This window comes from Oculina patagonica, chromosome 7, assembly GCF_052425735.1.
Source record: "Oculina patagonica isolate OP01 chromosome 7, crgOcupat, whole genome shotgun sequence".
NCBI lineage: Eukaryota > Metazoa > Cnidaria > Anthozoa > Scleractinia > Oculinidae > Oculina > Oculina patagonica.
Genome location: NC_135764.1, coordinates 24,677,514 through 24,703,888, shown reverse-complemented (window position 1 = coordinate 24,703,888; position 26,375 = coordinate 24,677,514). Strand labels below are relative to the sequence as shown.

Sequence of the window (26,375 nt, the reverse complement as noted above, 5' to 3'; positions counted from 1 at the left end):
TTCTGTTTTGTTTTTGTTTTTTTTTTTTCATCATCGTTTTACTACAAAACAATTACCATCTATTCTACTATCTTGCTTTACTCGGAAAGTGCAAGACTGACTCTTTTTTGGACAAAATATGCCGAACTGTTCAAGCAAGAACTCATAAGAATGAACAACCTGTTAGCAGAAGACTAAATTGCACTCTGAAGCAATCATTCGTGCCGAAACAAAATTGTGTTCTTAATTAATGAAATACAGTCAACTTTTTTTGAAATCGAAAGAAAAGTATTTGATGTTAAATTTACCTCCATTTTGAATGTTATTACGTCACACAGTCACTTCATTTTTTACACTGTGTGTCTGTACTGTGTGACGTCGTAAGATGCAACGTGATAGTACACGTGAAATGAAAACTCGAAGGTGTCTGATTACAATTAAACCTCCGTTTACGGACACTTTCCGTAGGCGGGCATAGTCTCAAAGATGTCCACATACGGGGAATCTACTGTATTTGTATCCAAAAATTGCCAACAGGAATATGCTTTTCTCTAAGGAGAGAGTTAACTTACAATTTTTGGGTTTTTGTTTGGCCCATTTTTGTACTGAATATTTCTGGTCGCCACGCAACGTTCGTCTGAGGCGTTGTGTGACAAATAAAAACAGACGCTGAAGGCATGTATCTGTTGTGGTTTAAATTTATCTTTGGTTTAAAAATTTTCAAACCAGGTTGATTTTTATTTCTCATTGTTTCAGATTATGATAATGAATATGAGACAATAAAATGTGAAAATCAAACTGGTTTGATTTTGAACCAAAGAAAAATTTCCATGATTTTCATATTTCACGTTTTCACAACCTTTAAATCGTTCATTTACAGAATTCATCAATGGTGGATATGGACGACAACAACTGCAAGCTCGAGAAGAGAACGGTCACTCTAAAGTACAGTGACAGTGTAAACAACTTGAATGTCACAGAGCGTTACCAAATACTGGTGTTTAAATCCAGACCTCCCGCGGTAATTAAAGGCAGCAAGTCTGGAAAAGTGTTTTTGGACAAATGGAAGAACTGGAAAGACTCTCAAGCCTGGGTCAAAATAAAGGAAGTTTAAAATATCGTCCTGAGACGTTATAAACAAAACGTTAAAATTCATTGCAATGGCAATTTGTTGGCATAGTAACGTCACAGGAGGTCAAATGTAGCCATTTTGCCTTTTTGGTGGTTATTACTTTATAACTTCTTTGTAAAAGTACTTGCTTTGAATTTTATTTTTGATACAATTTTGCCTAAACAAAGAAAGAGACATTCAAAGAAGATGTTAATCAGCCAGCAAATAGGTACTCAAGAAAAAAAAATAGAGTTATTCCAACAGAAGTCGAACCTATAACCTTCCATACAATGGTCGGATTCTCCTCAACTGAGAAACGGGAGGAAGAGGAGCTACGCCAAAGCTTCAATTTTAACAAACTCCCTACATTACGCTATGTGTGAGATATAAAGGTACTAAGAAAGAAGTTCCAGGCACTCCCAACAGAAGTTAAGCCTATAATTTTCCGCACATTTTATTGACACCAGGAGAGCAACCCAAATCACATTTTAAAGTTCTGTGCATGTTTTCTTTTTTTATATTAAACAAGCATTAATCGAGAACTTGCAGTACTAACCAGACCATTAGACATAAATGTAAAGCACATGTGTACCGGCCGGGGTTGAAGTGGAATAATGAATATTAAATACTGGCTTAAAATTGTAAAGGAATATTGAATATTGATTCAAAATCGTCATGTAGAATATTGAATATTTATTTTAATCTCGGAATATCGAATACTTAAGCATTAACCATTAATTTTGATTATCTAGCATTATTATCTGTAGATTTGAGTTGTTTAAACTTGTTGCCATTATCGAAAGATGCACAATTAAATGTTATATATATTTTTTAAGTTCTTATTAACTGACTTAATTAACTGACTTTTTTGATATGATATCCTGTTTTGTTTTGAAATGATATTCTCATAAAACACAATATTTCACAATGGTTATAAATCTAACTTTTAGTTAACGTTTTGACTTTAGTATATTTAGTAAAGTATATTTAGTATAATATTGTAGATTTGTACATATCCAAAGAAGAAGAATAAACTGGAAAATGCCTGTTGTGAAACATAACATCTTTTATGTTCTATACAACCTTACCGCTGGTTTTGTATGTTAGCTAAATTAAAGTTAGAACGAAGTTACCACTCCACTATTTGCGCCAAATGGATGCGTAATAGAAAGCCCATTTTTGTCTACAGTTTTGCAGTTTATCGTTCGCAATCTATCGCTGCCTTAATCTTTTTCCAATACGATTTGAAGGCAATTGTGAACATTGCAAGAAAGGAATAATTCTTTTTTTCGTGCTAATTGCAGACTGTCAATTCTGCTTCCTAATTTTATGTCGCCAGTAAAGGGACACCGTCACAGGGACTTTAATGCTTTTCGGTAAAAAGTACATGTACTAAAATTGGCGAACAGGTCTTCTCGTACATGCAATACACCTAGTACATCGAGATGGAGACATAAAGTAAATTGTTGTTAAAGGAAGGATTGTTAGGTATTTTTTCCACTCCACAAGGACAAAACTTGAAAAAATAAGCTGGACTTTTGCAAGTTGGGATCTAAAGTTCATGATGGCATCACAATAATATCACTTGTTTATCGCTCCAGTACACTTGCTTTGTGATTTTTTACAAAATTGGACCGCTATTCGTAGTTTCCATATGTCTTTAGGCTCTTAAGTTTTTGAAGTGAAACTGGTGACAATGTCCTTTAATAGATTGTCTTCTAAAAACAGGAAAGCTGCCTGATTGCGCCTTTAACTGCTTGTTTTACTTCTCTGACTTTCGAGCAATACAGGACCGGGTTTAGAGAGGAGTTTGACAAGACTAAAGTTATTGCAGCCATCGATGCCACCTCATTTTCAATCCCATTTGCATGTAGCACAGCTACTACGCCCCACGGAACATAGCACGCAACTAATGCCAACTGCACCCACAAAATGCTGGAAACTGTCTTTTTGTATCTTGCTATGTTTAGTGGAATCCTTCCATCGTTTTGTTGTCCTTGAGTGAAATTGTTTTGTACTTGTGCTTGATGATGTCTTAGTTTCACGTGGATACTCGTGTAAGAGATAATTGAAGTTAGCAGGCAAAGTATTAAGCCAACAGAGTTTGCCTTATCGGTTACATCGATTTTCCACAGCCAGAGTAATCCACTTGAAACAGCGATTGTCCAAAAACAAGTTATGACTACACGAACTCGCCATATTGTTACGACATGCTTGTACCTCAGTCCTAACAACAGTGCGAGAAGTCTATCCACACTTATTGCTGTCGATGCCAAGCCAGATACTCCACATAAGCAATAACTTGATGCTCCATAAACTTTGTAAACATAGTACAAAATATTCACGTTCATCTTTATTATACGAGACGTAATGTAGATAGCATAGAGTGGTTGTACAATAAGACCAACGCAAAGATCAGTGACCGCCAGACATCGAAAGAAACGTTTTGTCGATTGATAAATAGAAGAGACATTCTTAAGAGCCGTCAGGATCAGAGCATTGCCCACAGTAGCGGTGATGGAAAGAAAAATGTTCAAAGCTGAAAAGACTTCAATTATTCTCGCTGGTGGTGCGCTGAGCGCTTGGTTCAGTTTGCTCGTGAAGTTTCCATCACCAGTAAAATTCGCCATTTTTCTTGGATAGTCACAAAATTAAGTTTGCCTTGAAGAGTGCTTAAGATGAAGGTCCTAAGCTGCCTTGCGAATATAAAAAGTGCATCAGCTTAATGTAGCTTTTTTATGTACGTTGCTGATTCACCCTGGTGCTTTTTAAGGTCCGGTATTCATTGCATTAGACTTTTAAAACTCGCGTTTGCGGTAAAAACTAATAGATCTGCCAGCTGCTTAGATGTTACATCGCTTACCAGAAAAAAAGTCAAAATAATTAAGATTGCACCATTCATTGCAAGTTGTTAGAGTACAGTAAAGATCGAAAGAATAGCGTGGGCCGCATATCATTTTAACAAAAAATTTAAAATGAAAAGAATGGGCTCATTTCAAGTTCTGCTCATATTAAGGGCTGAATCCTTTGAAGAGAGCTTGAAACTGAGGAAGTAACGAATCTTTAAGACAAAAGCATCAGCTTTTATTATAACTTCCAGCTTTATTAGTGAACTGATGATCTGTCGCTGATTACACGCCTACCTGAACTTTCTTAACTATTTATTAATGACTTCCCATGTATTCTGAAAGGCCCTGTGTTAGCATTTTATTGATTTGAGTTTAAATCTGATAGATCTGTCCGTTGTTTGATACTACGTCGCTTTCAAGTTGAAAAAGAAATGAAGATTATACAGGCTTTTTTTCTCTAAGCTGTCACAGTACAATGAAGACCAAAGAATAGCATCATTCAGAAATCTTTTTAGCGAAATGGTTCTAAGAATAGAATGAGCTCATTTTAAGTACGACCCTCAGTGTTAATTACGAGGATTGATATAACAGCTGTAAAATTCTGTTATCTTAGTGATTAGAATAAAACCTATTTTTTTCTAATCGCACACGTATTACATCGGACATGATTATTAAATATCCTAAGAGAAATATCCTTCATAATTGTGACTGTAGGTATTCAGTAAGCAGTACAAATTTCCATCTGTTTTTTGTTTGTGGCTCAGGAACACAAAATATAAATATGCTAGCCTGCGTGGCCGACGTTCGAAGGGGAGGGAGAAGGGAAGTTCAAGCGCGAAGCGCGATCTTCCCTTCTTCCTCCCCTTCGGACGCCGGCCACGCAGGCTATAAATATGCATTTACAACTTGCAAAGATATATCTACAAATGTTGTGGTTCAAATTTACCCTTGGTATACGATCTGGTGTTTTCCTATATTTTGGGTTCATTATCATATATTACCATAACCCAGATCAAAGAAAAATACCAAATTTTATAACTACCAAGCATGAAAAATTGTGTCATCATTTATCATTTTCAAGCGATTGCAATAACTGATCACTGGATATTGCAACAGTAAAACAAATATAAGTATATAATTTATGTACGAATTAATTATACGAGTCTTACACCAGCCTACATGATGATAATCCATCATGCCGAGAAATTATTTTAAATTGAAAAAACCTACATAGGAAGTAAAAATGTTGGTAAAAATGAATGGAGAACTGTTTTTTAATATGGCAAAGGCCGGAATACAGTCATTTCTCGCGAAAAGGCTGTCCAGTCCGTACCGTCTTGAGTTTCGGTGAATGCTTGACCTGATTCGTGTGAAAAAGAGTTGATTTGACTAAAAATTAGCAAGTGATCTCAATTGCACCCAGCCAAGACGCGCTAACTGACATTTTTAACTACGAGATGGTGAAGCACGGTAGAAAAAAGAGGAATGGGGACTTTTTCTTGCCGAATATAAGAAAGATTTGCTGATCAAGAGAGGAGATAATGGCGGCATATATTTCGTTGAAGACTGTATGAACATAACATGGCTCGACAAAACGGGAAAACGGGAAAGAAACGGGAGTGTTGTATTCAGATTGTCTAAATTCTCGGGTCACAAATTTTACGAATTGAGCGGTTACTCAAACAGCAACATCAGGTAGATCAAACAGCTTAAAAAATCAATTTGGCCCAATATTTCGACTAGACTAAACCAACGTTCGACTGAGGCACGGACGCTAAGTGAAGATTTAAACAACGGTTACAATATTTCAAACACGGGGATAAAATGTCGATACACAATAGGCTGATGATGATAAACGAAAACAAGTAAAGGAAGAAAAACTGAAATAGCATGTAAAAAACTGTAAATATTAAGTATCATTACGTCTATTCACGTCATAAGGTTCAAATGTTTTCCTCTAAAGATCAAGTGTCCTTCCCTAGCTTTGCAAATGCTTTCTCTAGTGGTACGATCTCAAGGTTGTTCTTTGAGTGTTCGGCAAGAGCGAAAACGGACTGTAACTTTTTATCGCTCAAGGTGCTTTAAAAATTAAAACAAAATGGTGAAATTGAATTTTTTGTGACAGTTATTGTTTTGTTTTATAATAAAGAATGATCCGGAACAGGGTAATTGGGGTGCCTTACCACGTGTCGGAAGAAACCGGTTGGGATGACCGTTGAATAATGATGGTGTTTATCCAAAATCAGCAAGCACCGAAATAGATGGCGCTTACCATTTGTAATTCGGTTTCCTGTTTTCCATTGATTGAAGACTGGAACTGGGAAACCGTGCAAATTGTAAAGGAAATTCCAGTCGGTTCGTTCCAACCGGAATCGCAGGAACTCTGAAGGTTGTCCACTAGTTCCAACCGGAATTCCCGGAAAATTCACCTTACCATTTGAATTCCAACCGAAAATGCCGGTTTCTGTGGCTACATGGTTAGCACTTCTGATCCAAGATCACTCGCATCATGGTGTATCAAAGGAACCGATAAATCCATGGTGAGAGCGGATTCATCGGTTCATTTCATACATCCTGCGCCGGTTCATCCCAAAGGAACGCACCCCTACAAGTGTATTTAAACCTTGATTCAAATGTTTAGAGTGAAATTTATGTGTTATTTTGTTTTTACTGTATTAATTCAATTTTTATAAGTGCTAAGAAGAAATTCAAATTTTTGGGATTGTTTATGCAAAGATTGGCTATTATAAGTAAAGACAAAACGTCTTAAATTATTATTGTTATTAAAAATTAAACAAGGGCATCAAATTAGCTAGTTATATTTTGCCTTTTTCCATTTCTCTTCTTCTACGTGTTTTGCTTTATATTTATCTTTGTTACTTTGGAATGGAATAGATAAAATAAAAAACAATTAATGAAACCGTAACTTCAATAATTGTTTTGATTTTGTTGTAAAGACCTGATTTTAAGAAAGTGTATTCAAGTGATGTGTTTACAAGTGAAGCGGATTCTAATTGTGGGATTATTTTAATTTCTATGGTGAAATTTATATTACTCTAATATATTTGCAAAGATTCAACATTACACTTAGAGTGAACTTTCCTCTTGTGTTTTCTCGCCCTTTCAAATTTAATTTTCCGAGTTCAGTGGTTCAACGCCACCTTTAAAATTTCTAGCAAACTCGCGATAATGGCATTGTTGACAATTTTCGGACATGTTAATTAAACAGCCTAGACTTTAATGTTGTGTTAATAAGTGTTGATGCAGTTGTTTTGGTTTGTTAACCTCTGACAATTATTTTCACATCTAAAAGCTTTTTAAAATGTTTATGATACGACGAAGCAACTGTTAAAACAACGACCGAATGTGAATGTTAAAACAGTTATGTTGGATTGTCAGTCTGTCACGAGTATATATACTTATATATCTAAAAGCTTGGTGAAAGGTTTATGATAATTCATGAAACAACCGTGAAAACAAGAGCCCAATGTGAATGTTAAAGAAAAGATTTCAGATTGTCATTTTCTAGGATTATTGTCATATCTGGGGGGGGGATTTACTACATATAGTGGACTAAACAGGCTTGTACCTTTTCATAGTAGGAATTTCACGAGTTAGAGTATACAAAAAGGTTAGGAAAACTGCCATTTAGGCATTAAAAGGACCTTTAAAAACATCTCGAACGGACGCACGGAATGCGCGCTTCATTGAAGCATTTTAAAATTTGTTTTTAATGAAACATTAAGAAAAGAGATGTAGTATCCTTTCGGTATCATTTTCTGTCAAGGTATATGAGAGGGTTACCCTTTCTGTCCAAAATGGTATATGAAAAGGTAAGTGTTTGGACATTGCGGCGTAGCCTCCCCGTAGAATTTCTTTTAGTGCCCCTCTCCCCTCCACCCACTCGACGCCCCCCGGCATATCTGTAAGCTTGTAAAAATAAAGGATCATGACCACACGAAACAACTGTGAACAAGCGCCAAATGTGAATGCTGATACAGTTGTTATGAATTGCACATTTCTCACGATTGTCTCATATTAAAAGCTTTTTAAAAGTTTATGATACCACGAAACATTTGTGGAAACAGGCGCTCGTGACGAATTGATTTCACAGCTGCTGTTTTGAGTCTTTCTAAAACACGAAGCAAGATTTTAGCAGATTTTTCGTTTGATTTCTTAAAACTCCAAAAAGGCATTTTCAAAACGAAATGGCAGGTTTTTATACCTAGTCCGGTTAACACACGGCAGTTGGTTTCAGTGTTATAATTTTGTCTTTTAATTATATTTAACACGGCATACAGTTTCCGTTAGTCATTATTTACAATCAATATTTGATGTGCTCTTGAACCAATCAGGTTTTTGCACGCATGCACTTAAGCATTAGTGAGGAAGATAATCTGAATCACTCTCTTGATCTGCTAAGACGTTCAACTGAAGGACAAATACCCTCCAGGTAAAGTTGCACTACTGCCAAAGTTAACTTTGCTTCAAGTAAATTGCTTTTATTAGCGTTGTTGGCCATTGAAACGTTTCCAGTAAGCATAAGATACGTCGGTTTCTCCAAAAAGCACGAGAAAACGCGAACCCGGTTAGCGCGCGTATCGAGCTACAGTTGTACTGCGGGGCTTTTTGTTTGTTTTTTTCAAACTGGTCGCGTGAAGGAAAACGTAGGAACTTATTATCACTGAAAAACTAATTAAAGAATTCGGGTTTATGGATGATTGATTTATTCACATTGTTTTGGGTAGGAATCATCACCATCGCGTGAGTAAGGCTCGAGCACCATGGAGAAGGGTTAGGCTTAAAATTTCGTTTTAAAACCAGACTAGCTTTGATGTCATCTTTTCTTCCAGTTATTATTTTAAAAAAGATGAGAACGTTGTCGTGATGGACTAGATTTTAGGCGCGATTTCTAAATCTTCCCTAAATGCTCTAACGTAAAACAACGTTTTTGCGAAATGTTATTGCAAAATAAATGGCTTGAATACTCCTGACTAGCACATTGCCAAAACTAATCATAACTTCTGGAGAACCCCCTTTAATACATAGTTTGTTTACCATGGGCTTGTTATTGGTTGCAAGTCAGTTAAGCTTTCCGATATAAATTTATGTTTAGGGAAAAAAAAAGAACCCAGCCAAGCATATTTCGATTGCTACGTCACCATTTTATTCAAATCATGCATGTGTCGTTGAATAGTTGTTCATGTTTAAAAATTGTTTGTTTTTCCGCATAGGCAATAAAAGAGCGGTTTTAACGCAAGAAAGCTGGTTTTCTCAGTTATACTGACTTGTCTGAATAATTCACTTGTAATCAACTGACCAAGGAAATCAATAACGTTAGCTATGATGATGAAGACCGGTGTTCTGGTGCTTGTGATGTTACTGGTAAGTAGAACTAATTTTGCTCCGTTCATTCACGCCTCACCTATTGTTCCATCTCAGAACAAAATGCACTGTTTCTTAAAATTGGCTTAATTAACCTGCCATCTATTTGTTCCACTCATTACGTTTAAAAGATTAGTGTTTTTCTATGTCTTTTCCTTTACATTAGCATACAGCTTTTACAGAAACGTGATCTGAAATAAAGTGAAAAAAAAAAACACAACAACAATGCAATGCACGGTATCACTGAATATGAATTTCACTGATCAGTAGACCTTTATTTTGAATCTCAATTTTGCGGCAAACAGATTTTTAATTGAATTTGAATTGAAAGAGTACAATCATTTTGTGAGCAAGGAAAGAACAAGGAGAAGAAACGATCAAGCGTATCAATAAAATAGTCTAACATTTACGCTTCCTTAGTGTTTAGGCTTGTAAAAATTATAACACTAGATTAATGGAGGTGCGATCTCTTAGGCTTCATGTGTGGCAGATGATCAAAGCTCGGATGATCAAAGTATCAAAGTTTTTCCTGCTGGATGCAAGGTAAGGCACCGACGGCCCATCTTTTGCATTTCCTTTTACGCTATTAACAAGTCTTGCGTAGTATGTTGGTTGTTACCTTGGTTTTACTTTTAATCAAAAAATTCTCGAGTTTCGATGAATAACAAACTGCAGCAAACGTCTCGCTTACCTGCGGGTCTGGTGAATAATCATACCAAGCAGATTTGTCGATTTTACCAAAACTTGGACCTCTATTCAACCCGATTTAAATTTTAAAGTTATTATAACTATAAAATACTATGTACAATTTAAAAACTTAATTCCAAGTAACATTTAAAAACTTGCGAGGCTTGCCTGCCTTAAATCGAAACAGAATTCCAAGTTTTGTCAAAAATGAACAATTACGAGTTCTTAATCCAGTTAATATTGAACTTGGGAAGACTGCTAGAATTGTAGGAATACTCTTTAATTTTAACAGAGTTTCGTTCGTACTCAGGACCATGGCAGTATAAGGATTTTAAAAACAACACAAGTGATTAACATCGTCTGGCTGCCCTTAAACTCCCCTCTCCCTCTCCCAGAGTCCGTACGGGCGGGTAAAAGGGTGAACGCTGACGTCATAACCAAAATTTTTTGCATCGATAGATTACCAAAATTTCCTACCCATGGCGCTCCACTTGCGAATTGCACGGTTCGGTTGCGTTCATCGACATCTCCTTCAATAAATATCTTATATTGAGGCCATTAAAATATAATTAGGGAGCTTCCCTTTAAGGCTTGCCTTGATCTATACATTAGAGCAGTTTTCAATTGAGTGTCGTAAAACCAAAACCAAAGTAATTACTCTGGCCAATCACAAAGGACACAGACAATCGAGTGAACCAATCAAAACAAAGCAAATACATGTAGTTGGCACGAAGCGTGGGAAAACGTGCGCGCGCGAGTCATGATTGGTTTTGGTTTTACTCCTGATTGGCCGAGAAAGTGGCGCGAAATTTTTAAACCAATCACTAAGCGCAGTGAACGCAAAACCAAAGCAAACGCAATTTACTTTCGACACTCAAGTGAAAACCGCTCTAATACAACGAGGCCAATATAAGGTAGCACGAACCTGTATGCTTAATCTATATTGGATTGAAAAGAATTCCTTTGCACTAAATCAATTTTACATAAATGCGGGTCTTGTCTGCTCCTGGCATGGCTTAGAATAATCGGTTAATAAAATAGAAAGCGCCTAGGAGCTTTTAACATTTTGGGAAGAAATTTTATAAATATTTTTAACTCATTTAACCCGACTTAATAACTGGGTGTTTAGTTTTCTCATTGTTGACAGCTGACTTCAATTCATCCACAGGGAGATTTCTGCCCTCACCCAAAAGCCAGTGATGAGTCCTTCCGCCCCTTCTCCTGCCTTGATTACCTGAAGAAAGGCGCCACCAAATGTGGTATTTACAAACTCTACGACGCCAGTGGTAACAGCTATCCAGCTTACTGCGATATGAAGTCGGAGCCTGGGACTGCCTGGACGCTAGTCATGTCCTGGAGCTACGCACGCCGCAAGCTTTCTTTCTTCCAGAAAACTGTCTTGAAGGTCAGCGCCCCGGTGAATGAAAACTCCCACAATTGGAATATGTACCGCCTGAGCTTGACACGGATGACCTCTCTGCAGAGTCATTCCAGTCACTGGCGAGCAACATGTAGCTATCCGAAGCATGGCGTCGACTTCAGAGACTATGTCCGTGGCAGCATCAAAGACTTCAATATCGTCGATTTCATTGGGAGTGGAGTCTGCAAGAAGGTAGAGTACATCAACATTCGAGGACACATTGGAATACATGTCACAGTGGCATTCTGGCAGATCGCCAACAGCTATTTCCTGCATACTGACAGCACTGCCACCAGCTGTCAGTTTAATGCAAAGTCTGGCGCGGTGTCAAGTGAAGACAACTTTGGATATTATGGCAGCATCAACCCAAAGTTCCGCTGCACAGAGGGAAATGATTCTACCACGCAGTGGTGGTTTGGAGGCCATCTGTAAGGCGAAGCTTCCACAGTGAACTTTATTGACCACCACAGCGAGAACTTAGAAAACAGTAGTATACGATGTAGATACAAAACGCAATAGGTCAATGGAAAAGTTCATCAATAAAACACATAACTTACATGTTTATGAGTGGTTATTTATGACTTTGGGCTTGCCGCTTCATATTGGTTAAGTCCCTGCGTAGGCTGCGTCCTATGATTGTATATTTTACCCACCTTCTCTTCTTAGACTCTTCTTTTAATCAACTCTAGGTATTACGTGAGCTTTTTACTTTGGATTGGTTACTATAGTACCTCATCAGGTTACATTTTAACTACTAACTGCCATTTATATCCTGTACACTCAGGCATGTCCAGAATTGCACCTGACACTCCTTTATTTAACAAATAATAAATACGTCCGTTTATTAAAACCGTAAGCTTAAAAACTTGATCATTAGTACACGTTCAGTTTCTAGTCAGCGTGTTAATTTGACTATAATGTTACACTCTTCAATCCGCTTTATTTTCCACTTGCAGTGATCGATTATGACTCGTCATAAACTCGCGTCATAAAACGGTGAAAACTAAGACAGAAAAAAAATAGATAGCAAATAAAATTAAAGGAGAATAAAAAAGAAATACTAAAAATCCTTACATTGTATCCAGAATGTGGAATAGCTTTTGAAACTCCGAAATACACTGCAGGTCGTAAACACGTGCGAAAAATAGAACTTGATGTGGTCACGTGACCAAATGTTCATAGCACTATGTACCGCGAGACAAAGTGTCCAAATAAGGTTAGAAAGCAAAAAAATAAAATGACCGGCGTACGTCCAAAGTTTTGTTTTAGCTACAAGACTAAATATTTGTGTACTCCCTATATTAGACTTTACGGGAAGGCTACAATCGAAAGGGTTTGCCTTTTTATGGCTGGAGGTATATAAAGAGGCAGGGCCGGCGACATCACAAGTTGAAGTCAACAAAAGACCTGAACTAACCCACCGAACAATTGATTCATGCAAGTAATCAAGATCATATTCAATAGTGTCAAAAACTACGATACCTAAAACATTGCGATCTCGTGTAGCTTACAAATTTTGTTACCATGTTTGTCGGCGAGACAAACAGGCATCTTGCTAAACGCGTTCTTAAAGGATAAGTTCACTCTAGAATGGCCATTTATTTTCTTTACGCCAATAAAAAGTTTACACGAAGAAATGTTATTCACTAAAATTTCAGCCTTCAATGTTTGCTATAACCCTACGAAATCTTTCTCAAAACTCAACAACTGAATGCCGCCATCTTGAAGCTGGTAATGTATGTGTGACGTCAAAGAGCTCAGGCTGAAGTTTGGCGGGAAACTTTTAATAGTCGAAACTCCTTGTTTTGTTTTTTTTGTATTTCTTGGAGCTCTGCTTGAGCAAAATGGAGCGGCACAAACAGGCATTTTGACAAACAAAAGCCACTACAAAGAAACAAGGAGTTTCGAGTATTAAAATTTTCCCGCTAAACTTTAGGCTGAGCTCTTTGACGTCTCGCTACATTACCAGCTCCAAGATAGCGGCGTTCAGTTGTCGAGTTTTGGGAAAGATTTCGTAGGGTTATAGCGTACGTTGGAGGCTGCAATTTTGGTGAATAACATATCTTTGTATAAACTTTATATTGGAGTAAAGAAAATACATGGCAATTCTGGAGTAAACTTCTCCAGTAAGCACTCAAAAACAGACAAGATTTCGCACAAATTCCATCACACCAATGGGTTCAGAATCAATGTTATTTTCGTTATCCTCCACATCGCTCCACGACCTTTCAAGTGGACACATTAGGTAGTCATACATATCGGTTCGGAAAAACACCTTTAAACAAACAACTTAAATCGTGTCATGATCAATTAATCACTTTTCTTTCGATATCATTGTAGCTTTACATTCATTAGTATTTGTGTGCTTCAGCACAGTAGTTACAGTTGTATCTTGCGGGTTTATTTCCCAGTTGTATAACTAAAATTTATTTTCGTTGCATTTATAAAACACCAACTATCGGTTTTATTGTAGTCGATGGATGCAGTTCATCCAGAACATGTTTGTTATTATTTTGGAATGCTAATAAAGAAAGCGATTCTATTGCAACAAATATTATCATCGTCGCCTTTTTACTTCAGCTGCTTAAAGTTGTATGCTTTATCATCGAACATTTGTTATCAAGAACTACAAGCCAGTGTAAAATTTAATATGGACAGCGGACTACGGACTTGGTACAAAACACTGACTAGGGTATAAAACGTGGACGACGGACTGTGGACTATGTATAATAACATAGTATCTATATGCACTAACTGCGTAAAACTGTGACAGTGAGTGTGAAAATCGGGAGGCGTTAGAATTTTACTTTCGTTTAGCTGCAAGACTTGCTATGATATTATATTTTCCTTTCAGTTATTTATTTATTACATAAATATAATGAGAACGGAGTAGATTTCTAAATCTTCCTTAAATTCTCTTTTTGTCGCACTGTAGGGAAGCGTCTTTAGCTTGCATTACGATCAGATAATGAGACCGTGGATCCACAGTGTTTTGCGAACGTTGTACACAGACAAAATGTGTAGCGTAAATTCACTACTTTCGTCAAGTAGAATGAATGACGTTGAACTTCCACTTTCCTGTTAGCCTGCCAAAAATTAACATACTAAACCACAGCAAATCAAAAATTTACTGAAAGGGGTGAGACTTGATTTTAAATTGTGAATGAACTGCCTGATAAATCAATGAGATACTTAAGTATCAGTTTATCATTGTATTTTCAATTAAGAGCAAAATATAAACAAACGTATCTGAAAGCTTTTTTTGCGATATGTTGATGAAAATTCAATGGCTTCGATACTCTCACTAGCACGTTGCCGAAACTAGTCAACAGAGAAATTTCAATACATAGTTGTTTACCACGGGCTTGGTTTTGGTTGCAAGTCGATTTAGTTTCCCATGCCATATACATATACATTTATTGTTAAGAAAGAACCCAGTCATGCATATTTTAATCACTACGTCAAGATTTCATTCAAAACGTGTTGCGTTGAATAATTTTTCATGTTTGAAAATTGTTTACTTTACGCGAAGTTAATAACAGAGCGGTTTAACACAAGAAAACTGGTTTTCTCAGTTATACTGACTTTTTCGATCACTTCACTTGCGATCAACTGACCAAGGAAAAAAAACAACGTTAGCTATGATGATAAAGAACGGTGTTGTGCTGTTTGTGGGTCTTATGTTACTGGTAAGTAAAAGTTTGCTCCTTAAAACTTTTTCACGCCTCATTTAATATTCTCATACTCGACCTTTTTTTACCTCAAAACAAAAAAAACTTATGATGCTCGAAAACTGAAGTGAAAAATCTTAAAACTGGCCTAACATGCAATCTGTTTAAGCCTCTCTTAGAGTCCGCATAGATTAGCGGCTTTACAGCGTTTTCTTGCCAATGAAGTAACAGCTTTTACCCGAACGCGATCCGAAATAAAGTAAAAGAAAAACAGTCTAATTGAAAATCAATATCAGCAATCAGCAGCCCCATATTTTGATTTTCATTTTAGCGGTTATTTATACTTGGAGGAGGGTGAATAAGTTCGCAAAATTTTTCAATTCATTGAGCGGATTCGCGGATTTCGAAAGTACAGCCATCGCAGATTATCTGAGAACTTCGGCCCAGATTTCGGACTCTTCATGTCAGGAAGTTCGAATCGTGAATATCGCTAAACGAAGTTCGGATCACTTTGGTCGGTCTTTGACGGTATGTTGGCCGAATTGTCGCAAAAACAAGCAATGAAACGAAACTTCTTTAAAAAATGGCATAAAAACAGCATCATCTGTCCAATGCAGTGAAACTATATCACACAAAGTTTTCAAGTACTGCGGATTCGAATTTGGACGAAAATAGTGGCGGCTTGACAGATTTTGCCAAAAAAGAGCACGGGTCGGCGGATTTGCCCACCTATATATGATTCCGTACATTTATATCTTAAATGTGAATTGGATTGAAGTGAGGGTACAAATGTTCCGCGAACCGTAAGAACGAGAAATAGGAACGAGTCAATAAAATAATACTTACGCTTTGTTAGTGTTTAAGGTTGTAAAAACTACAGTGCTAGTCTAACGGAAGTGTTATCCACTAGGCGTCCTCTGTGGCAGGCGATCAAAGCTCCGAAAATCAAAGTGTGAAAGTTGTTCCTGGGGGATGCAAGGTAAGGCACCAACGATCTATATTTCATTCCATTTAATTCATTTTTGCCGCGTTACCGCTATTAACTACACTCGGGTAGTATGTTGGTTTTCTCCCCGGTTTTCCGACAAAAAAGCACACGGCTCACTGCCCTGCGGCCCTAATGAAGAATAAGCAGATTTGGCTTTGCCAAAAGCCGCCATATGAAGACTTTGTAAGGCTCACAAAGAAGTGTCGCTGTCATTACAGTCGAGTAAATTCATTCAATTCGTCCACGTCCCTTAATTCTATTTTTAAGAAAAGAAAATTGTGCGGTAGGCAATAAATTAGTAATCGGTTTGATTCCATTTCAAACTCAACGTGGCATCGAAAGCTCAACAGACTGTTTATACTTTGTTCGTGAAGATAATTATTTGAAAATAAAGTCGAATAATTTCAACATGAGATTACGAATAAACAATGCTAACATGTAATTATAAACACGATGTGCTCATTCGTATAATTTATTCAGATCCATTGACAAGGTTCGAGCTGATTTAATTATACGCTGCAGGTTAGCCACGATATGTTTTGACTACAATCATCATAAATACAATAAGTCCATAAATTTATGCTCAAAATTGCATTGAAAAGGATTGCTTTTAGCAAAATAAATTTTATTAAGATTAAGTTTAGTTTAATTTGCATGAACGCGGGTCTCGTCTGTTACAGACCAGTATTTTCTGAATAAATTTTAGTATTGTTTAAACCCCATTTAACCTGACTTGATAACTGGGCGTTTTAGGTAATTTTATCATTATTGACAATTGATTCGATTTGTCTACAGGGAGATTCCTGCCCTCAACCAAAACCCAATAATTCCTTCCGCCCTTTCTCCTGCCTTGATTACCTGAAGAAAGGCGCCACCAAATGTGGTATTTACAAGCTCTACGACACCAGTGGCAATAGCTATCCAGCTTACTGCGATATGCAGTCAGAGCCCGGAACTGCCTGGACGTTGGTCATGTCTTGGAGCAACTCTCGCCGCATGCTTTCTCCCTTTCGTAGCACTGTCTTGAAGGTCAGCGCCCCGGTGAATGAGAACTCCCACAATTGGAATATGTACCGCCTGAGTTTGACACGAATGACATCCCTGCAGGGCCATTCCACCCACTGGCGAGCAACATGCAGCTATCCGAAGCATGGCGTCGACTACAGAGACTATGTCCGTGGTAGCTTCAAAGACTTCAACATCGTCGATTTTCTTGGGGGTGGAGTCTGCAAGAAAGTGGAGTACATCAACATTCGAGGACACATTGGAATACATGTCACGGTGCCCTTCTGGCAGGTCGCTAACCACTACTTCCTGCATACTGATAGCAGTCACACTAACTGTCAGTTTAATGCAAAGTCTGGTGCGGTCTCAAGTGAAGACAACTTTGGCTATTATGGCACAATCAATCCAAAGTTCCGCTGCACAGAGGAAAATCATTCTACCACGCAGTGGTGGTTTGGAGGTCATCTGTAAGGCGAAGTCGCCACAGTGAACTGCATTGACCACCACAGCGAGAACTTAGAGAACAGTAGTATACCATGTAGATACAAAACGCAATAGGTCAATGGAAAAGTTCATCAATAAAACACTTAAATAACAAGTTTGTGAGTGTTTATTTATGACTTTGGGCATGGCGCTTGATGTTCGGTTGGTCTCTGTGCAGGCTGCGTCCTATGATTGCTCATTGCACCTACCGGTCGCTTATTGCCAAAATCAAGAATGGTTAAGATTATGTTCTTTATACTACCTCATCAGATCATCCTCTCAGATAGCTCTTCTTGAATTATTCGGAATATATTGTTATTCCAGAGAGGTCAGTCGAACGTACAGGCCCTTAATATCGATTCCTTGCTAGTAAAAGTAGCATATTATGCTACTAACAGTGCCCGTTTAGTGGGTATGCGGTGCACTCTTACAAATTGTAACTTGTCAACAACTTCTTCTGTCATTTTGAGCTCATTAATGAGGAGTTGTTTTAGCACCTTTTCTGTTTCATACGAATTGTCTGCTGCTTCTGTTTCTTGGACATTGAAGAAATTGACATTGCTTCTCCTGGACTGCGCCTCGATTTTAATGTTCCGTGTCGTCTGTTTCTGCAATTGCTGGTCAACGGTGAGCAGCTGGGCTTTCATGTTATCTAATTCGGTTTTCATTTCTTTTTGGATCTTTCTCAAATCCTTCGCTTCGTCAGTAGCCCACTGCAGCGATTTCTTCAACTCTGCATTTTCTTCTTTTAACGACGCGAATTGGGCGTTGAGATCCTTAACCAGAGGGCAGAGGGAAAGCAACTTGTCGAGCTTCAGGTTGATTTCATTCAGACGTTCATCGTAGATTTCTTCATTCATCGTACCATTTTCATCTTGCTGGCCGCCATATTGGTCTTCCATGAAAGCGGCGTCGGTCGACTCGTCGTCTGTTTTGGAGCTGTTTTCCCTCTGTCGTTTTCTACTTCGTTCCTTTTTTGATTCGTTTGGCTTTTCGCTATCCTTATTCATTTCATTTATTCAGCTTCGAAGAAAATGATGACTTATTTCTCCGTCATTTGGCGGAGCGCCGCAAGACGCGTCCGTCCACTAGCACGGCACGTGTAGGTACACATGTAATAACGCAAGAAAGCTGTTTTTTTTTTTTTTCAGTTATACTGATTCTTCTGAACAACTCACTCGCAATCAACTGACCAAGGGAAACGACAACTTTAGTCATGATAATAAAGAACGGTCTTGTGGCGTTTGTGAGTCTCTTGTTACTCGTAAGTAGAATTTTGCTTCATTTATCTTATTTATCTTATCAGTGCACTGTTCCTTATGAAAACTGGTCTTAAATGAGAAAGATATAGAAAACATCTTAAAATTGCTTAACCTGCAATCTGTTTGTTCCCCTCTTAAAGCTTAAACGTTTAGTGGCTTTTTTACGTCTTTTCCTTTACATTAGAATTCAGATTTTACAGAAACGCGATCTGAAGTCAGTAAAAACAAAAACAATACACGGTATCATTGAATATAAATTTTAACGATCAGCAGCCCTTAATTTTGATTATCAATTTTGCGGCAAACATATATTACAAACATTTCGTAAGCAAGGAAGAAATGGAAAGGAGCCATCAAGCCAGACAATAAAATAGTCTTACATCTGCGTTTCATTATTGTTTATGGTTGTAAAAATTATTATGTTAGACTAACGGAAATGCAATCTTCTAGGGTTCCTCCGGAAAGGAAGCTTGATGGAAAGGAACATCCAGGGGGGCAATAAAATAGTCTTACATCTGCGTTTCATTATTGTTTATGGTTGTAAGAATTATTATGTTAGACTAACGGAAGTGCAATCTTCTAGGGTTCCTCCGTGGCACAAGATCAAAGCTTGGATGATCAAAGTATGAATGTTATTCCTGGTGGATGCAAGGTAAGACACCAACGATCCATCTTCACTGCATTCCCTTTCACGCCATAAACCAACACTCGCGTAGTAAAGTGGGTCTGCCCTGGTTTTTTATTTACATAACGAATCCTCGAGTTTCGATAAATTAGAAACTAATCTGCGGGCCTGGTGAAGATTTGGCGGCCGAGACTCGCTTTGTTTCAAATGCCACTATAGGAAGACTTTGTAAGGCTCACAAAGGAGTATCGCCATCATTCAATTTAATTCAATTTATTCAATTCGGCGAGGTCCCTTTACTCTTTTTGTAAGAGAAGGAATACTTGTGTGGGCCAGTAAATTAAAATTTGTCTCCTTAAAAAGGACACTGTCACGGGGATTTTATTGCTTTTGGGTAAAAACTACTAAAATAGGCGGAAAGTCTTCTCGTACATGAAATGCACCAAGTACATCAAGATGAAGATATAAAGTGAATTGTTGTTGAAGGAAGATGGGAGCCATAATAATATTCAGGTGTTTTTCCAGTCCACAAGGGCAAAACTTGAAAAAATCAGACTGACGTTTTCAAGTTAAGATCTAAAGTTCCTGATGGCATCACAATTATATCACTTGTTTATCGCTTCAGTACACTTGCATAATGATTTTTAACCATTTTAGGCTCTTGATTGTTTGAAGTGAAACTGGTGGATCGAGCTGACGTACACTGGACCGTTATGTTCGTGAAAATATTTATTTGATAATAATAAACAGTTAAACGGCTCGTTGTCGGTTTCTATCGGCTGATACAAACCGAGAGAGAGAACAGTATATTAGTTTTGACGCGTAAACAATGTCAACTTATAACCAAGCTGGAAGATCGCTCAAAATACGTACGTGCTAATAAAAAATATTAAAAATATAATATCTATATCTCAATATATAAGTAGTAGATAAAATATGAGCGGGAGATCTGTATGGGCGTTTACAATGGCGAGTCGATAGGCGAGCCATTGTTAACGGCCATACAGATCGGACGCGAATATTTTATTCTACTTGTGAAATGAAAACAATAAATTGAATGCAAAGTATTGTTATACGAATCAGTAGAGATCTGTATCAAAAGTTAATGAATACTAATTAGCTGAGCAGGAGTTTGTATCAAAAGTTAATAATATTGTTTGATTTGTATTGGGGTTTACAGTTGTGTACATGTGATCTGAGTACTGTGCTGGGATTGGTTTGCACCCTCATGAATAGTTAATGAATTTTACGAATTGGCTGAGACAGAGGGCATTTTTTTTTTTAATGAGTTCGCGACGAAATTCATTCATGGCGGCCAACTGACTTCTCGTTTCACTTCTGTCAAACTGCGGGTTAACAACATGCAACCCGGCCAGAGAAAAGAGCACAGAGTTCGTCCAGAAAAAGACGATGGCCATATTTAAACAGGAGAAATTGTTTGGACTCATCGTTAGCTGTTTATCGATGTCCGACGATTGACGTGCCAACATCTTACAGCGGAAAGCTTCAAACCTTTCAAACAGGTGAATAAAATTACGTTTAACTTGCCTCATTGAGTGTACGCTTGTTTCTTCTTCTATTTTCACGACTTACATTCAGAATTAAGTTTACATAAGCTCAACTGTCGATGTTATTTTGTTCTGAGAGAAAGGGTTTGCTTGATCTTGTCGTTTATCTGTGTGATTTCAGTTACGAAGGCATCTTCGTTCCGCCGGCTAAAATAAGCTTCGCACCTTGAAGAATCTCCGAAAATTTTCTTATTATGTCATAAACAAGTAATCACATGTTCCCTCGTAAAATTAAGGATAAAATATCACTTCTGTTTTCAGAAGTTGCAGAAATTAAAAGTGCAAAAAGTGTAATTGGCAGTGCAAAACGGTGTAATTGAAAATGATTGACAGCAGGAGGGGGGAAGCAACTTCCAATACATTCTTTTATATGAAATCTGAGCGATGCTCTAACAACTTGCAAAGCAATCATCGGGGCGGTAGTCAGCGGATGTCTCTAAGGTGCATGAGCAGCTCCTTTGTTTGTGAACTTGCCAAAACAATAACAACATGGGACCAGTGGGAGAGTTGGTGTTGTTCTCGGTCGCCCCGAGTATTGGCCCTGAAAAGCCCCCTCTCGGGGAGTGGTCAATTAAGTATTTATTTATTTATTTATTTAGTTCGATTATTTTTTTATAGCAGTGAAAAAAAAAGGTTTTCTAAGTTTCGTCTTTAAAGCAGCGAAAATTTCTCCGGAAAGGTTCTTGTTGTCAATATGTGGTGTTTGTTATGAAATAAAACCATCACGGAAATGGTAATGGAAACGTGGCGATCGAATATTCCCGCGCCGGTCGGAGCTTTTATTCTTGCTCTATTGTTTTGAGGTTGTTTGTTGACTTAGTCGTTCTTTGTTTTACCTCATTTACAATCCCCATGCATTTGGACCAGTTGAAAATCGTGGTACAATCATGTAGCAATCAATGTAGCACGGCATCACAAAATTCTGCGTTCTTAGGGACCATTCATTTTTAGAAGGAAGGGAGGGCCGGAGGAATCCCTGTGTGTATTCAGTTGAAACTTTTTGGCCCTTCTCCTGTAGTAGACAAAAAAAGGAAGGCCCTCCCCTAAAGTGCAATATTATATCTTGCGACCCCCCCCCCCCCACACACACACACACACACACACACACACACACGCACACGTGCACCTCAAAAAAGAAATTCACATCAAACCTCCCATTCTGTCCCAAACCTGCTATAACATGGAGCTCTGACAGCATACGTACCTACAATATGTTCGTGTACTTTGTCTATGCAAACTCGATTTGCATTGGTAATTAATACCCTGGGGATTATGCAAATGAGACTATAAAAGGGGTTACATGTGCTCCACCCCATCACTCTACTCGAGGCCGCGAAAGTGAAGTGTTTGGCATTTGTGTTCAACCCGACTTACTCGATGGCTGAGGCAGATCAAGTTCCTAACGCTGTCGGTGCTGAAGAAATTGCAGCTCAAGTGAACCCGCCAGTGCAGGCGCCGGCTCAACAACCGGGTGAAATTCAACCAGCCGCTGGGGCTCAACCGGTGTTACAAGCGAATGAGGTACGGTTTTATTTTGTTCTGGTTTGAACGTTACGCTTTTTGGACTCTTCAAGTCCTTGGTTGGTTGGCTGATATTTGTGTTGATAATGCCTGTGAGGTTTGTCTGCGCGGCTTGGTTTTTTGCTATTTTTTAACTTAATGCCTGTGAGGCTCGCTGACGTGGCGAAATGTTTATAGTATATTGCCTGTGTGGCTTGCCTGTGCGGTGAATTTGTTTATCTTTTATTGCGGCGAAATGTTGTTCTAATATTGCCTGTGTGGCTTGCCTGTGCGGCGAAATGTTGGTCTAAAATTGCCTGTGCGGTGTTATGTTTATCTGATATTGCCTGTGCGGCGAAATGTTGTTTTTTATATTGCCTGTGTGGCTTGCCTGTGCGGCGAAATGTCTATCTAATATTGCCTGTGCGGCGAAATGTCTATCTGATATTGCCTGTGCGGCGAAATGTTTATCTAATAATGCCTGTGCGGTGAAATGTTGTTCTAATATTTGCCTGTGCGGCGATATGTTTATCTAATATTGCCTGTGTGGCGAAAATGTTGGTTTAATATTGCCGGTGAGGCTTGCCTGCGCGGTAAATGTTTGTTTAATATTGCCTGTGTGGCTTCCCTGTGCGTTGAAATGTTTATTTAATATTGCCAATGCGGCGAAATATTGTTCTAATATTGCCTGTGTGGTTTTTCTTTTGCGGTGAAATGTTTGTCTAATATTGCCTGTGCGGTAAATTTGTTTTGGTATTGATTGTGTAGCGGAAGATTCTTTTGTTCTGTTAATACCTGTGAGGTTTTTTGAATGTGTCTGAGAGGCTCGTTGGCGAGGTGAATTATGCTTTTGTGTTGATATTGAATTTAAATTGCCTGTGTGGTTTGCTCCGCCTCGTGATGTTGATGTTGTCTCTGAATTCTTCATGCGTGAAAATGTTTTTCCTGTAAATGCCTTAGGCCACTCGGCTTGTTAAATTTTTGTTTTGGCGGGTGCTCGTGAGATTTGTTGGCGTGGTAAAAAGTGAAGGGAAACAAATAGAAACAGAAAATGGTACTTATAATTTTAAAGTTTATCGGTGAAAGTCTGTTTTTGTTCTATTTGATGCTTGTATGGTGTAATTATGTGACGGAACGTATTTGGCCTTCTTTAATTCTAATGCTAATGTTTTAATAATAACAATAACAATAATAATAATAATAATAATAATAATAATGTTTTTTCTATGGTTATAATGGTTTAATGATGTTTATTTGCTCGTGTTGCTCTGAATGTACAACATATGGAAGGGAAACGTTTGGAGAATAAGATTGTTAATAAACGTATCCTCTTGACTTTATTATGCAGGAAGAGGATGACATGTTACGCGTCATGCGGAGGCTGGAGACTTTAGAGAACTCCCAGAAGGCTTCTGTTGAGTCAGCTTTAGAGGAACTGCAAAGTTTCATTAAGATGCCCATGTTCAGCAAGGAGAAGGCCTTGGATTACCTTATCAATTTGAAGATTGTGGCGAAAGAGTCGAAACATCCCAAGTCGGGGTTCTTCAACGCGGTATTGCAGGCTATGAAGGATAAAATTAGGGTCCCGGACTCTCAATTCCAGCAGTATCTTCAAGTCCTATTGGGCGACAAAGATCATGAAAAGGTCCTCGATTCGATTTCTAAAGTTGATAAGGCTATGCGAGTGGCAGCTCCTAGACCCTTCGCGCCTAGGGGTCGTGGGCGTGGTGGTCGAGCCTCGGTTAGATGTTTCGCTTGTAACCAAATTGGTCACTATCAGAGGTATTGCCCCTATCGGCAGACCGGGAATCTGGCAAAGAGAGGTCGTTTTTCTAGTTGATTGCAGAAGTATCCGAAATTGTAAGACGAGTTGTGAACATACCAGGATGGTCTAATGAATATTGTATTTTCGGGATTACATAAATAAATATCCATGTCTGTCATGTTTGTTGTCACAGTATTTTGCTTTATTTCGTTGTCCCGTTTTCTTTCTTTGGCTGTATTTCAAATAGCTCTTGATCAGGGTGAGTGACTCCTGCTGGTTTACCGTTTATCTCGGTAGCCACCAGACGTTCTGCTCTCAGACGTGTCGAAGTCGCTCTCTCCTGGTCAGGAACCCCGTTTCTCATATAGATTTCTTTGCTTTTATATTTATCTGGTTTCGGTTGGTTTAAGGTAAATCCTTATTTAAACCCGTCTTTTTACCTAGATGGTGGGTCGTAAGAGAAAATCCGTGGTCTCCAATGAAGGGATTCTGGAACAAGCAAGTCACTGGGTAGAGTTTCGAAATCAGGTTAAGGGAATCAAGCCGAGAATCAATTCGAATTGGGTGGATATAAACGGGGTTCCTGACCAGGAGGGAGTGACGGAGGTAGTACATTGGAAGGACGTGCTCTCGGGCGTGGCTCCTGAGTTAGAAGCATTTAAATTGAGAGATCCCGATCATTTTCGGTTGGTGGCTTACATCAAAACGTTGGGGCGTGGGATAATGTTCTCGAGGGCCATCCCCTAGCTGATCGTATTGGCGGGTGGATTCGTGACAAAGTGGACATTCTCCAATTTGCTCGACCTTTCTCTGGCGTCTTTAAGCGAGCCAGGTATTCCTCAGATTTGCCGCCACAGAAACGGTTTCCAAACCATGAGTCGTGCAGGAAGTTCTCGGATTTTATATCGCGAGAGATTATTAACCGTGTTTCTACAGGAGCGTTCAGAGTATGGGGGGAGGTTGGTGTGGATGACCCCCCTTACCTGGTGCTTCCTTTAACGGTAGAACCGTCCAAACCAAGACTTTGCATCGACGTCAGATTTCTGAATCTTTGGATGAGAGATATACCTTTCTCTCTGGATAAATTGGCGGACGTACCCAGATTTATATACAGGGGCTCGTTTATGACCAAGTGCGACGACAAATCTGGCTACGACCACGTGCTCCTTTCCGAGAACTCCCAGACCTATTTTGGTTTTAGCTTTGGGGGTTTATGGCTGGTCTGTACGACTTTGCCGTTTGGATGGAAGATTTCGCCCTATATTTATCACACTATTGGTCTTGCTGCCTCGGGCTTCCTGAGAGCTAAAGGGATCCCTTGCTCTTTATATATCGATGACCGTTTAAATGGCGAACTTTTGACTTCCAGTGGTCCTTGGTCGCAGCTCCCCCTTAACAGATCAAGGGAATATCGTCTACTTGCAGCAAGGGCAGCTTTGTTTGTTGTTCTCTCGATTTTGGTAGAGCTCGGCTATACCATTGGCATAAAGAAGTCCGTTTTAACTCCGACTACGGCACTCGAGTACCTGGGTCTTGTTGTCGATTCTGAAAAATTGTCCTTTCTGATACCTGTTCGCAAGATCGAGTCTTTCGCTGCTTTGAGGGAAGACATTCTTGCTTGTAAGTCTTGGGTGGCTCTCAAGACCTTGCAACGCTTCCAGGGGAAGTGTATTTCTTTCTCGTTAGCTGTGCCAATGGCAAAGCTGTTTATTAGAGAAATGAGTGCCGCCATTGCGAGAGCTCCTGCTAATGGCCAGGTACCCTTGAACGAATTCCTTAAGGAGGAGTTGTCCTATTGGCGTTTCTTGGATAATTGGAAACAATATCTCCCTTGGAAAGAAGAAAAACATTACACCGTTTCTCTCTCTACCGACGCGTCTGGTCATGGTTGGGCTTGTGTTTTACATCTTCCATCCGGCGATCAGAGCTTTAGAGATTATTGGAACCCAGACCAGAGAGAGCTTTTTATATCATCTAAGGAAATGCTGGCTTTGGTTTATGCTATCAAGGCGCTCCCACAAGAAATTCGTAACGCTAGACTTGACGCCTATGTTGATAGTCAAGTTATGATTGGTGC

At 38.7% G+C, this 26,375-nt stretch overlaps 3 protein-coding genes across 5 annotated transcripts in view; all 3 read left to right on the top strand.

Moving 5' to 3' along the window:
• LOC144660526 (uncharacterized) overlaps window positions 1-2,130 on the top strand; it is a 9,398-nt gene extending 7,268 nt beyond the window's left edge. For both annotated transcript variants that reach the window (XM_078521188.1, XM_078521187.1), the window contains exon 4: window positions 860-2,130. In XM_078521188.1, the coding sequence (XP_078377314.1) occupies window positions 860-1,093 (234 nt within the window). In that variant the 3' untranslated portion in view covers window positions 1,094-2,130. The remainder of the gene's footprint in view (window positions 1-859) is intronic.
• Window positions 2,131-8,353: 6,223 nt separating this feature from the next.
• Window positions 8,354-11,993, top strand: LOC144659930 (uncharacterized). The gene is made up of 4 exons (XM_078520461.1): window positions 8,354-8,392; window positions 9,174-9,324; window positions 9,799-9,867; window positions 11,180-11,993. The coding sequence occupies exons 2-4, from the start codon at window positions 9,283-9,285 to the stop codon at window positions 11,861-11,863; spliced, it is 795 nt and encodes a 264-aa protein (XP_078376587.1). The 5' UTR covers window positions 8,354-8,392; window positions 9,174-9,282; the 3' UTR covers window positions 11,864-11,993.
• Window positions 11,994-14,973: 2,980 nt separating this feature from the next.
• LOC144660088 (uncharacterized) lies at window positions 14,974-17,693 on the top strand. 2 transcript variants are annotated; one of them, XM_078520645.1, is made up of 3 exons: window positions 14,974-15,120; window positions 16,013-16,081; window positions 16,886-17,693. In XM_078520645.1, exons 1-3 carry the CDS (start codon window positions 15,073-15,075, stop codon window positions 17,564-17,566), a joined length of 798 nt encoding a protein of 265 aa, XP_078376771.1. In that variant the 5' UTR covers window positions 14,974-15,072; the 3' UTR covers window positions 17,567-17,693. The 2 variants fall into 2 exon arrangements, with proteins under 2 accessions (XP_078376771.1, XP_078376772.1); XM_078520646.1 differs by lacking the exon at window positions 16,013-16,081.
• The last annotated feature ends 8,682 nt before the right edge of the window (window positions 17,694-26,375 follow it).